Source organism: Globicephala melas, chromosome 1 (assembly GCF_963455315.2).
Source record: "Globicephala melas chromosome 1, mGloMel1.2, whole genome shotgun sequence".
In the NCBI taxonomy this organism is placed as follows: Eukaryota; Metazoa; Chordata; class Mammalia; order Artiodactyla; family Delphinidae; genus Globicephala; species Globicephala melas.
Genome location: NC_083314.1, coordinates 152225714 through 152238303, shown reverse-complemented (window position 1 = coordinate 152238303; position 12590 = coordinate 152225714). Strand labels below are relative to the sequence as shown.

The following is a 12590-nucleotide window of genomic DNA, read 5'->3' as shown; positions in this document are numbered from 1 at the left end:
CACCTCACTACAGATAACTCAGTTTCGTTTCTTTTTATGGCTGAGTAATATTCCCACATCATTACTCTTGATGCCACACTATCCTTATCCTTCATGCTGCCCACAAATACTGGCTTCCAGTGACTCTGAAAGGTTGTGACTGTGCTTTGCTGACCATGACCACAAACGCAAGTCTTACCCAGAGTATGAAGGGGAAATGTGAAATGTAATTAGTTTGTGGTCATGTTAAATTTACCATTTGAAACTATCAAGACTGAATCATGAAGAAATAAAAATCCAAACAGACCAATTACTAGTAAGGAGATTGAATCAGTAGTCAGAAACCTCCCAAAAAAAAAAGTCCAGGACCAGATGGCTGGTGAATTCTACCAAACATTTAAAGAAAAAATACCAATCCTTCTCAAATTTTTCCAAAACATAGAAGAGGAAGGAACACTTCCAAACTCATTTTATGAGGCCAGCATTATCCTGATATCAAAACCAGACAAAGGCACTACAAGAAAAGAAAATCACAGGCCAATATCTTTGATGAACACAGATGCAAAAATCCTCAACAAAATTTTAGCAAACAGAATTCAACAATACATTAAAATTCAACATACACTGTGATCAAGTGGGATTTATTCCTGGGATGCAAGGATGGTGCAACATCCATAGATCAATCAATGTGATAAACCACATTAATAAAATGAAGAGAAAAAAATCATATGATCATCTCAGTAGATACAAAATAAGCATGTGACAAAATTCAACATCCATTCATAATAAAAATTCTCAACAAAGTGGGTATAAAGGAAATGTACCTCAACATAATAAAGGCCATATATGATAAACCCACACATAACGTCATACTCAATGGTAAAAAAGCTGAGTCTTTCCTCTAAGATCAGGAACAAGACAAAGATGGCCACTTTCACCACTTTTATTCATTGTAGTACCAGAAGTCCTAGCCAAAGCAATTAAGAAAGAAAAAGAAACAAAAGGCATCCAATTTGGAAAGGAAAAAGTAAAACTGTCTGTATTTAGAGGTGACAATAGTATAAATAGAAAATCCTAAAGATTCCACCAAAAAAAAAAAAAACCTGTTAGAATGATTTTTAAAAATTCAATAAAGTTGTAAGATACAAAATCAATATACTAAAATCAGTTGTGTTTCTATACACTAATAATGAACTATCAGAAAGAGAAATTAAGAAAACAATCCCATTTACAATTGCATCAAAAAGAATAAAATACCTTGGAATAAATTTAGCTTAGGAGGTGAAAGGCTTTTTACAATGAAACTATAAGACACTGATGAAGGTAATGAAGAAGACACAAGTAAATGGAATGATATTTTGTACTCATGGATTGGAAGAATTAATATTGTTAAAATGTTTATAGTATCTAAAACAACGTACAGAGTCAGTGCAATCCCTACCAAATTTTATCATTTGAAATTTTATAGTGTAAACGGAGAATAGCACATCTTCCAACCATGCTTCTCTTGGACTCTTTTAGCCCCACATGCCTAGGTCTAAGGGCTGTACTCCTTAAAGGATTATTGTAAAGTTACATTAGATAATTATGTCAACTGTGTGTGTGTGTGTGTTTTAATAAAATGTAGAAACAAAATTGAATTGGAGCAGTTGCAAGAGATTCCTGGTGGAAAGTGTCGGTGAGAATTGCATATACAGCTCAGGCTAAAGCGTTTGCAAGAGCTTACTAGAGAGCATCCTCCCAGACAAAATGAAGTAAATTACAAGGCCCTGGAGACAAAGATAAACTGCAGTAATGTCAGCTCCAGAATCACTGATCAAAGAGCAGAGTGGCTGATTTGTTGAGAAGATACTGCAGTGCCCAGTAGCAAGAGCTGAAAGGCAGGGCCTCCAGAGCTGAGAAATACCCCAAATTCCAGATCACGCAAATCAAGCAGTCCCTCTTCTCTTAAAGTGATAGAAGAGACATGAGACAGTGCCTCCATGTTTATCACAGATCACTGTAAGTGAGGCAAAACCGTATAGAAGCCCAAGTCTGCAGTGGAGTTCACAAAGAGCAAAGGGTCAGTGATGCCCAGGGCAGGATGGATTGGCACACCCCAAATGTGGGTGAATGAAGAGACGGTTGATAATTCAGGAAGAGCCAGCAGACCTGTAATCGTGGGGGAGAGGCAGTCAGAGGAGATAGAAATTGTCCTTAGGGAGAAAACTTTCCATCTTGGAGCTTGAAAGGCTCTATGGCAGTATTAAATAACCTTTCTTACATAAAGGCTATTTCAGGAAAAAAAAAAAAAGAAAATGAAAATGTTTAATGACGAGCTAGGATTACTAGAGCTAACCTAAGCTGCTTCTGCCATTTCCCAAATCATGTCGTCATTCCAGAAGCGTCCCTCTAGTAATTGCAGAAGTGCATCTTCATCAGGAAGGTTAGAGAGGATAGAACTGAAGAAGCAGTGGTGGGGTGAACTCTGTGCTGAGAGTTCTTACCTGTGTTTATCATGCAAGTCCTCCCAGCACGATTGTACTGGCTACCTTGATTAAGTTGCTATATTTGCTTTAAAAGAAGCTAATATTTGTTAACGATGGTTTGTGAGGCAGTGTGCTAGGTGTTACACACATGGTCTTACTCTGTTCTTGCAACCAGTTCCTTGAACTGCTTCCAGTAAACTAGCACCTGGAATGAGGGAGGGGGCACAGTAGGGGGCTAAGTTCAGTCTTTTCTGAGAGGTTCTAGAAATTAGCCCATTGGTCAAGGGATGCCCAACAACACTGATCTATACAGTTCTAATCCTCAAAGTCCTTTCTTCATTTTCCCCAGCCATCACCACCTCATACCCACACTTCCTGTCAATTAACCTTCCAAGTCAAGGTAACCAATTGAGTTCAGTCCAAAAAACATTTTGTTGGGTACTTATATCGTCAGTGCCGTGCATGGTACTCTGTGCTAGGCACTGTACTCAGATTTCATGGTCTGGGAGAGAAAGATGTTTAAATGGACAGTTATTCCTTTTTTTTTTTTTAAATAAATTTATTTATTTATTTTTTGGCTGCGTTCAGTCTTGGTTGCTTCCTCTAGTTGCGGTGAGCAGGGGCTACTCTTTGTTGCGGTGCACGGGCTTCTCATTGCGGCGGCTTCTCTTTGTTGTGGAGCGGAGGCTCTAGGCACGCGGACTTCAGTAGTTGTGGCACATGGGCTCAGTAGTTGTGGCTCACGGGCTCTAGAGCACAGGCTCAGTAGTTGTGGCGCACGGGTTTAGTTGCTCCGCGGTGTGTGGGAATCTTCCCGGACCAGGGCTCGAACCCGTGTCCCCTGCATTGGCAGACAGATTCTTAACCACTGCGCCACCAGGGAAGTCCCTAAATGGACAGTTTATTCTTCAGGGTAACAAGTGCTAGGCCGTAGTTATGTCCTAGTCATCACTGTATCCCTAATCCCAGGCCAGCGTCTGGCACATAACAACAATGAGACTGTTACAGTTAGCATGTACTGAGGGAGAACTATGTGCCAGGCTTGTACTAAACATTGTATTGTCAACATAATCCTCACAAGAATTTTATGAGGTATTAGTATAATTCCAGTTTTAAAGATGTGGAAATTAAGGCACAGAGCAGTTAAATAACATGCCCAGCTGGTAAGGGATGGAGCCAGGGTACAAACCCAAGCAGAGTGACTCTGTTGCCTCTAAATATCTGTTGAGTGAATGAATGAATGAATGAGTGAGAGGATGGAAGGGAAGGAGGTGGGAGAGAGAGTGGGGACAAGTGAGCAAGGTCAGGTGACTGTCAGCTCTAGGTAAAATGGGGTCCACAGGCAGGAGAGGTTGGTTCTGCTTGGCGGGGGAAGCAATCAGGAAAAGTTTCACAAAGGAAGTGGTGCTTCACCCGAATGTTGCAAGATGAATAGGTAGTCACTAGCCAGGGCAGGGCAGGGTAGACAGAGCGAAGGCCAACCCTTCTACTTTTGTGGTAGATCCTTTCTCTCTCTCACCTTCTCGGGGACATTTCTCCAACTGTCCCATTTCTGTTGCATCATGCTTGAGTTTTCCTCTTATTCTAACCAGCTTATATGCATGCTGAAAAATTTCCTAACCTCAAAAAAATCTTTCCCTGCAATTCCCCTCCAGCAATTGCCCCATTTCTCTGTCTCCCTTTATAGCAAAACTTCTAAAAATGGTAGTCTCTATTCCCTGGCTCCAATTCTTCTGTTTTCTCTGAAACCCGATGAAAGCAGCATTTCACCCCCACACTCCAGTGAAACAGCTCTACTCAAAGTCAAGAGCAACCTCCGTGTTGGCAAATACAGCTGTCAATCTTGTGGCTACCTTCCCAGGCCGAGCACAGTGTTTGATGCAGTTGGTCCCTGTATCCTTCTTGAGACACTTCATTCCTTTGGCACCTGAGACATCACACTCTCTCCTGATTATTTTTCTATCTCAGGGACTGCTTCTTTCAGCCTTTTGCCATGCTACTCCTCAGCTCCCAAATGTTGATCCTTAAAATGCACACGGTGATCAGGGCACTCTCCCACTGGAAATCATTCAGTGACTCTCCCCAGGACAGGATCCAAACTTGAGCATTGGAAAGCTCCGCCACCTCACCTGTCACGAAGTATTTGTGTGGTGCTCTAGAGGACAGCCAGCCCCTCCAAATGTTCTTTTTCACCACACCCTCCAAGATCTCTGAGAGCTGAGTGGTTCCCATTTGCAGGAAGCTGAGGAAGCTGAGAAGCAGATTGTCCTTCACTTGCCCAAGGTCATGCAGCCTGCAGTGTCTTTTATGAAAGCTTCTAATTCCACGTCCTGTATTCTTCCCATTTACAACCTGTTGTTTGACCTGATTCCTTAAACTTGGGGCTTCTGAGTGAAGCAGAGGCGTGGAAGTCTGGTTCCTTCTTTTAGGTGCCAGCCTCTCCATCTGGATTTCCTCTTAAGAGTGCAGTGGTTTACACTCTTCACCCCAGGCTCTTGGTAGTCACGTTTGCAGGACAATGGTGCTCTTACTGGTCGAAATGTTAAATCTCCCCAAATGAGAGGCCAGCTGCAGAGTAGGAGAAGAACAAGGGCTGAATGATTTGATCAGACATCTGTGGGGACCTCCTGGCATTTGGAGTGTGAGCGCCTTAGAGAAACTAACTATTCTGGCCCGAGGGAGTTGAAGACTGTTAATCTTGGTGGTTTTGACCGCTAACTGCCCCAGAGGTCCCAGCCTGCTGTATGACTCAGAATCCCCAACACTCCCCCTATTCTTCTCTCACTGGGATAGTCAGGAGGCCATTCCTAAGGCATTTTAATTTGGTAATAACTTGACATGGCCCACTATGCCCAGGGCTGTATGTTTTAGAAGTTACTGTTGCTTGGAGTTTGGTTTAGAGCTACTCCATCCTTAATATCTGATTACCCTGCACTGGCCTGGGAAGAGCCTTTCCTGGTGGGCTCTGGCTTCCTGTGTTCCATCTTGCCTGTGCTCTTTCTTCTCCATTATGGATTACCTGAGTCCATAGACCCTGGACTATCCCACAGCCCGATTCTTTTTTTTTTAATTAAAAACATTTTTATACATTTTTTAAAGGTTACTTTCCATTTACAGTTATTACAGAATATTGGCTGTATTCCCCATGTTGTATAGTACATCCTTGAGCCTATCTTACACCCCATGGTTTGTACCTCCCACTCTCCCACCCATATTTTGTCCCTCCCCACCCTTCCTGCTGGCAACCACAAGTTTGTTCTCTATATCTATGAGTCTACTTCTTGTTTTGCTATAGTCACTAGTTGGTTGTATTTTTTAGGTTCCACATATACGTGAGATCATACAGTATTTGTCTTTCTCTGTCCGACTTATTTCACTTAGCATAAGGCCCCCCAGGTCCATCCATATTGCTGCACATCTAGAGCCCTGATTCTTGAAGCATTTTGCCAGAAGTTGATCGTGTTCACTAGAGAGAGGAAAGATGTGGCTGAAGGTTTGTCTGCTGTTGTACATGCATTTCCACGTGCATTTCTGCAATGCGCTATGTTAAAGGGACGACCACCATCCATCTTTCCTTTTCTTTGTGAAACTATCTGGAATTCAGAAAGACCATAGGAACCCACAGTACCAGGCAAGCAAGCGGGTGGTGAGGGATTGGAGACAAGGATATGAGGGACTCATAATGCCTCACTGCTTGTTACATACTTCCAGAGAGCTTCCCTACCCCATCCCCAGCTGCACTGACCACTCGTGCTGTCCCTGGATGCTGTGCTTCCCTCTGTGATGGCACTGACTGTGAGCCACACCAGGGCGGTGCCATGTTAAGAGCTCCTGGGCTTCCCTGGTGGCGCAGTGGTTGAGAATCTGCCTGTCAATGCAGGGGACACGGGTTCGAGCCCTGGTCTGGGAGGATCCCACATGCCGCGGAGCAACGAGGCCCGTGAGCCACAACTACTGAGCCTGCGCGTCTGGAGCCTGTGCTCCGTAACAAGAGAGGCCGCGACAGTGAGAGGCCTGTGCACTGAGATGAAGAGTGGCCCCCACTCGCCGCGACTAGAGAAAGCCCTCGCACAGAAACGAAGACCCAACACAGCCAAAAATAAATAAATTAATTAATTAAGAGCTCCTGCACTTGTGTCAGAGAGAAATAGTTTCACGTCGTATCCACTACTTACTAGCTGTATGATCTTGACTAAGTCTCTTCATCTTTCTGAGCTTGTATGTAAATTAATAATTAATAGCACCTACTCACCTGGCTATTGAGAGGAGTAATTGAAGAAATCTATAATGTTTTCATCACTGTGCCTAGTCCAAAAGCTTCCAGTACGTTTAGTAATTGCACTGAAGTTTATGTTTCGTTTCTGAAATATAGTTGTTTGTGTAAGAAAATATTGTTATGTAAATTTCTCTTGTGAAACCCTTGACTTTCTTCTGCCTACCAAATAAAGGCCCAACTCCTGGCTTGTCGCTCAGCATTTACATCTGCATTTCAGGCTTTAAATTTCATTGGTAGGGAAAGCTAAAAAAATGCAGATTTTTTTAGAAGAAATTGCACATAGATACAGATGAGTTTGTCTAAATTCAGTGAGCAGTGACTCTGTGTAAGGCCCTGGGCTAGGCTCAACAGGGCACTGAGTGAATCACACATGACGCATGGTAGGCGGTGGCATCATGGTTTCTGGCTGTCCTGTATAGGCACCAGCCTCCCCTACCCTGGACCCACCCCGCCCCCGCCCCTGCAGAAGGCAGCCCTGAGGGAAGACTCACCACAGGGCCCCAGCACAGCAGAGCAGCTGGGCATCAGAGGGCTGGCAGCTGGCCCAAGGGTGGAGACTGGGGAAGGTGGAGACTGGGGAAGTTGGGACTGGGAACTGGCAATGAGCCAGGGCTCCTTCAGGTGCTCCAGCACGCAGGGCCTCCAGCCCCAGCAGTCACTGAATGTGTCTTGTTCTTCCTCTGTGGTCTTCTCTAGACTGCACTGGGCAGGGTTTTTGGTGGCAGGGCTGTGACTCCAGCTGCACACTGAACACATATGGACACTGAAGCCCAGAGATATGAGGTGACTTCACTACAGTCACACAGCCGCAAAGCCAGGGCTACAACTCACAAGCCTTCTGAAAAATAGTGCTTTCTGACTTATGGGCTCCTGAGATTGTCTTATGTCCAGTCCAAGTGCAGTGAGATTGTCAGGGCCATTTTGTTCCTTCAGAAAATCATAAGGGTCTTCTGTGTGCCCATCTCTGTGCAAAGAACTGTGGGTACAGGGTTAAATCAGACCCTGACCTTGAAGTTACAGTGCAGTGAGGGAGACATACTACCGATGATTGCAGTTCCGTACAGCGAGTGCTGGGCAATCATGTAACGCGGATGGCAGGGGGTGGACGGTGAACGCAGGGAGGCACTTGGCCCAATCTGGGGGTCAGGGAGTTAGGCCCAGAGAAATTGACATCTGAGCTGAGTTGTGAAGGACCGGGAGGCATAGGCAGGTGGAGAAGGACAAGGAAGAACATTCCAGGCACAGAGGATAGGAGAGCAGGAGAGCCTCCTTAACTAAACGCCCCAACATGTATTTGATCTCTATTCAGGGCACTGTGAGTGGTTCCCACTGGCTGGGTCATAGTGTGTGTGGGGAGAATAGAGGCAGATGAGGCTGGACATGTAGACATATCCAGGAAGGTTGAAAGGGCAGTGCCTGTGACTTTATCAAAGTCTGGCGGCTCTCTCCTTAGGTCTCCAGGCTCTACTCTCCCAGTCGGGGAGCCTGGATGGAGTTCCTGATTTCCGTGGAATCTGGTTTACTGCAAAGAATCTATGCAAAACCCAGTGAGCTCTTTTTACCAAATTCCACTGCCGGGCCTTGCTTGTTTATCCACCTATTCCTTTAGGGTTTCTTGGCTCCTCCCCCTTACCCCCACCTCCAGGGCCTTGGTATGGAAAGGGGGCTGAAGTGCTGATTGTAGGGAGTGAAGCTTTGTTCAGGGTTTAAACACCTACAGCTCTTCATGAACTAGTAACCGCTGCCCAGTGCCTGGCAAGCCGTGACTCTCTTTCTCTTCCTCTAGGCCTGCTGAGTTAGCCACCAAGTACGCAAACTTTTCAGAGGGAACTTGCAAGCCTGGCTATGCTTCAGCCTTGATGACTGCCATCTTCCCCCGGTAAGTGCTCCTGTTTCTTCCCGTCACCTGGATAGCCTGGTCCATGGCCCAGGACTCAGACACCCTGCCCCGTGTGGCAAGTGGTGTGCCTCTGAGAAAATGAGATTCTGTGGTACCTTTCCTCCCGTGTCCTTGAGTCGGTGGGTGCCTGGAAAGGACTTTGCTTTTGGCTGGTTCCTACTCCAGTCCCACTCTAGGCCCTTGCTACACCTTACCCCCGTCTTCCTCTCAGAGCTTGTACCTGCCAGCACAGCTCGCTTCTGTGGAGGAAAGAGACGAGGTAGAACCTACGTGGTTCCCCTTGGAAGCCAGGTATCCAGAGGCCGCCAGACAGTGCTCCACAGCACAGAAGCTCGTAGTCTTTTTTGGAAGCTGGGACCAACTACCTGGCTTCAGGGAGGCAAAGCCAAATAAAGCAGGAAGTAAAGAGGAGTTTCTGAGGCTGACGTTCTAGAGTTCCTGATTTACTTGACAGGAGCTGCTGAGAGAAGCTTTCACCCAGTTCCACTGAGAGGCCTTGCTTGCTTATCCGCCTTTTCCTTTCGGGTTTCCTTTCCTGAAACCTTGGTGTGGAAAAGAGCCTGACGTGCTGCGATCGTCTTGTCTGTGGTCCGAGTGCAGTGAGGGTCGTTTTGTTCCTTCAGAGAGTTATAGGACTATCTGACTTGGAGGGGATGTAGGAGGGGCTGCTCTGGACCTCTGGGAGTCAGGATGTAGCACTCGGACCACCAGAGGAGCCCTAGGGGTGGCCTCTTGGCATGGGCTGTGTTCACGGGGGAAGGGTATGCACCCCATCCCTTAGAAGGCTGAGGTTAGGGCACACGGTGTGCTTGCAAAGGAATGCTGACAAATAGCTTGCCCAGAAGCAAATCCAGGGTATTTGGATTTTATGCTCCTTTTCTTTCCTAATGTCAGCAATCCAAGCTTAGCTCCTCGTATAAAACAGGAGGCTCTGCTGGCTGAATACCTGGTGTTCAGTTAGAGATCCCTTTGTCTGGGGTCTGCCTTCTGACGTGATTCCAATGTTTTGCTTCCCCCAGCTATTTACTGAGCACTGCTTCAGTGTCTGGCACCATGTTCCATATTCTTGCGTGGGTTTTCTCAGACCTACACTGCTCAGGCCCCTGGGCCAGACACCTGTGAGTTTTCCTTGACCTGTGTATGGGTTTTCTAATTGAAAGTAATACAAGCATGTGGGGAAAAAAAACTCAAACAGTACAAAAGGGTATATATTCCCACTCCAGATCCCAGAGACAGCCAATATTACCATAAGCAGGAACATACTGTATTTATTGTACTGTATCTTGCTTTTTACTCCTAACAATATGTCTTAGAGTTTATCCTATTACCAGCATATATGGATTCATCTCATATTTTAAATGATTGCATAATATATAATTGTTTGGAGGTGTCATAATTTTATTAAAGATTTGTTGAGGTTTAATTTACATACAGTAAAATCTACATATTAGTATAGTTGTATGAGTTTTGATAATACCTTTGTGCAACCACCGTAACGGTTAATAGAACACGTCCAACATCACCCCCAAAAGTTCCTTCATGCTTCTTTGCAGTTAACCCCTCCCTTGACCCCCAGGCCCTGACAACTACTGTCCCTGTAGTATTTCCAGAGTGTCATATAAATGGATCATATAGTAGCCTTTTGAGTCTGCCTCTTTTGTTCAGTATAATGCATTTGGGATTCACACATGTGTGTAGCAGTTGCTTGTTCCTTTTTATTGCTGAATAGTATTCCATTATATGGGCATAACATTGTATGTTGTTTATCCATTCAACAGTCAAAAGACATTTGGGTTAATTCCAGTTTTTAGCTATTATAAGTAAAGCCAACATAAACATTTGTGTAGAGGATGTATGCTTCACTGCATAAGAATTTGCCAAACTGTTTTCCAAAGTGACTATACCGTTTTGCTCTCCTGCCAGCAAAGTGTAAGAGTTTTAGTTGTTTTATATCCCTGACATCAATCTTTTTAATTTTAGCTGTTCTAGTAGGTTTAGAGGGAAGGGAAGGCTTAGAGGGCTTACCAGGGAAGCCCTGCTTTTGATGTTCTATCTAAGTCTTTCCCAGGACTTCTCTGGTGGTACAGTGGTTAAGTGTATCATTTTATTTTTAGATTCCACATATGGTCAGTTACTAACAGAGGGATGTTGAATTCTCCATTTATCAGTTTTTGCGTCAATGTATTTTGAAGCTCTGCCATTTAGTGCATACAGATTTAGGATTGTAGCCCCTTGCTGAATAGATTCCTTCATTTTTCTGAAATGTCCCTTTTTCACTGGTAGTAATCCTTGTTCTGAAATCTTCCTTGTTTGATATTAATATAACCACTCCAGCCTTTTAAAAGTTAGTTTCATCATGGTGTATGTTTTTCTATTCTTTTACATTTTCTGGTGGAGAAGGAGTTTGTATGTTTATACCCTTGAGCATCAGAGAAGTTGGATCTTAGAGGTGTGGTTGGCAGCAGTCCCTCCTTTTACATTTAACCTATCTGTTTCTTTATAATTAGAGAGGGTTTCTGCGGACAACACATAATGGAGTCTTGCTTTTTTTATCCAATCTGACAATGCCTGCCTTTTACTGGAATGTTTATACTGTTTATATTTCATGTAATCATCAGTGTGGTTCGGCTTAAATTTACCATCTTGCTATGAGTTTTCTGCTAGTTTCTTTTTTCCCTTTCTTTTCCTGCCTCCTTTTGGATTAATTGAGTGTGTTTTATGGTTTTATTTTACCATAAAATAAAACTGTTGGTTTAATAGCTATGCCTCTTTGTTTTATGTTTTTCATGATTATTCTAGAGCTTGCTATATACATCGTTGATTTATAATCTACTTTTAAATAATATTATAGCACTTCGCTTAGAGCTTATGAACCGTAGAACAGTATACCTCCATTTCCCCTTCCGCCCTTTGTGCTATTTTTTGTCATATTTTACATTGATGTATTATAAACCCACACAACACTGTCCTTATTTATTTTTGTTTTAAACAGTTAATTATTTAAAGTGAATTAAAAATGAGCAGGAAAAGGCAACCTACAGAATGGGAGAAGGTATTTGCACATCATATATCTGATGTGGTGTTAATATCCAGAATATATAAAGAACTCCTACAACTCAACAACAACAACAAATGGGTGAAGGATTCAAATAGACATTTCTCCTAAGATGATATACAAATAGCCAACAAGCACATGAAAAAATGCTCAATATAATTAGTCACTGGGGAAATGCAAATCAAAACCACAATGAGAGGGCTTCCCTGGTGGTGCAGTGGTTAAGAATCTGCCTGCCAATGCAAGGGACACGGGTTCAAGCCCTGATCCAGGAAGATCCCACATGCCGTGGAGCAGCTAAGCCCGGGTGCCACAACTATTGAGCCTGTGCTCTAGAGCCCGCGAGCCACAACTACTGAGCCCACGTGCCACAACTACTGAAGCCCATGTGCCTGGAGTCCGTGCTCTGCAACAAGAGAAGCCACTGCAATGAGAAGCCTGCACACCTTAACCAAGAGTAGCCCCCGCTCACCGCAACTAGAGAAAGCCGGCGGGCAGCAACGAAGACCCAACACAGCCAACAAAACAAAACAAAACAAAAAAACCACAGTGAGATACTACCTCACACTCATTAGGGTGGCTGCTATCAAAAAAGCAGAAAATAGCAAGTGTTGACAAGGATGTGGAGAAATCAGAACCCTGTGCACTGCTGGTGACAATGTAAATTGGCGGTGCAGCCACTATGGAAAACAGTATGGTGTTCCTCAAAAAACTGAAAGTAGAATTACTATATGACCCAGCAATTCTACTTTTGGGTATATACCCAAAAGAAATGAAAGCAGGGTCTGAAAGAGGTATTTGCACATCCATGTTCATAGCAGCATTATTCACAATAGCCAAAGCAATCCAAGAGTCTGTCAACTGATGAAAAGATAAAATGTGGTATATACATGGAATGGAATGTTATTCAGC

General features: G+C 44.0%; 1 protein-coding gene across 5 annotated transcripts in view; it reads left to right on the top strand.

The window, feature by feature from the left end:
* ST3GAL3 (ST3 beta-galactoside alpha-2,3-sialyltransferase 3) overlaps window positions 1-12590 on the top strand; it is a 238146-nt gene that overhangs the window by 156662 nt on the left and 68894 nt on the right. For all 5 annotated transcript variants that reach the window (XM_030866440.3, XM_030866431.3, XM_060306440.2 and 2 more), the window contains one exon: window positions 8510-8602. In XM_030866440.3, coding sequence (XP_030722300.1) covers window positions 8510-8602 — 93 coding nt within the window. The remainder of the gene's footprint in view (window positions 1-8509; window positions 8603-12590) is intronic.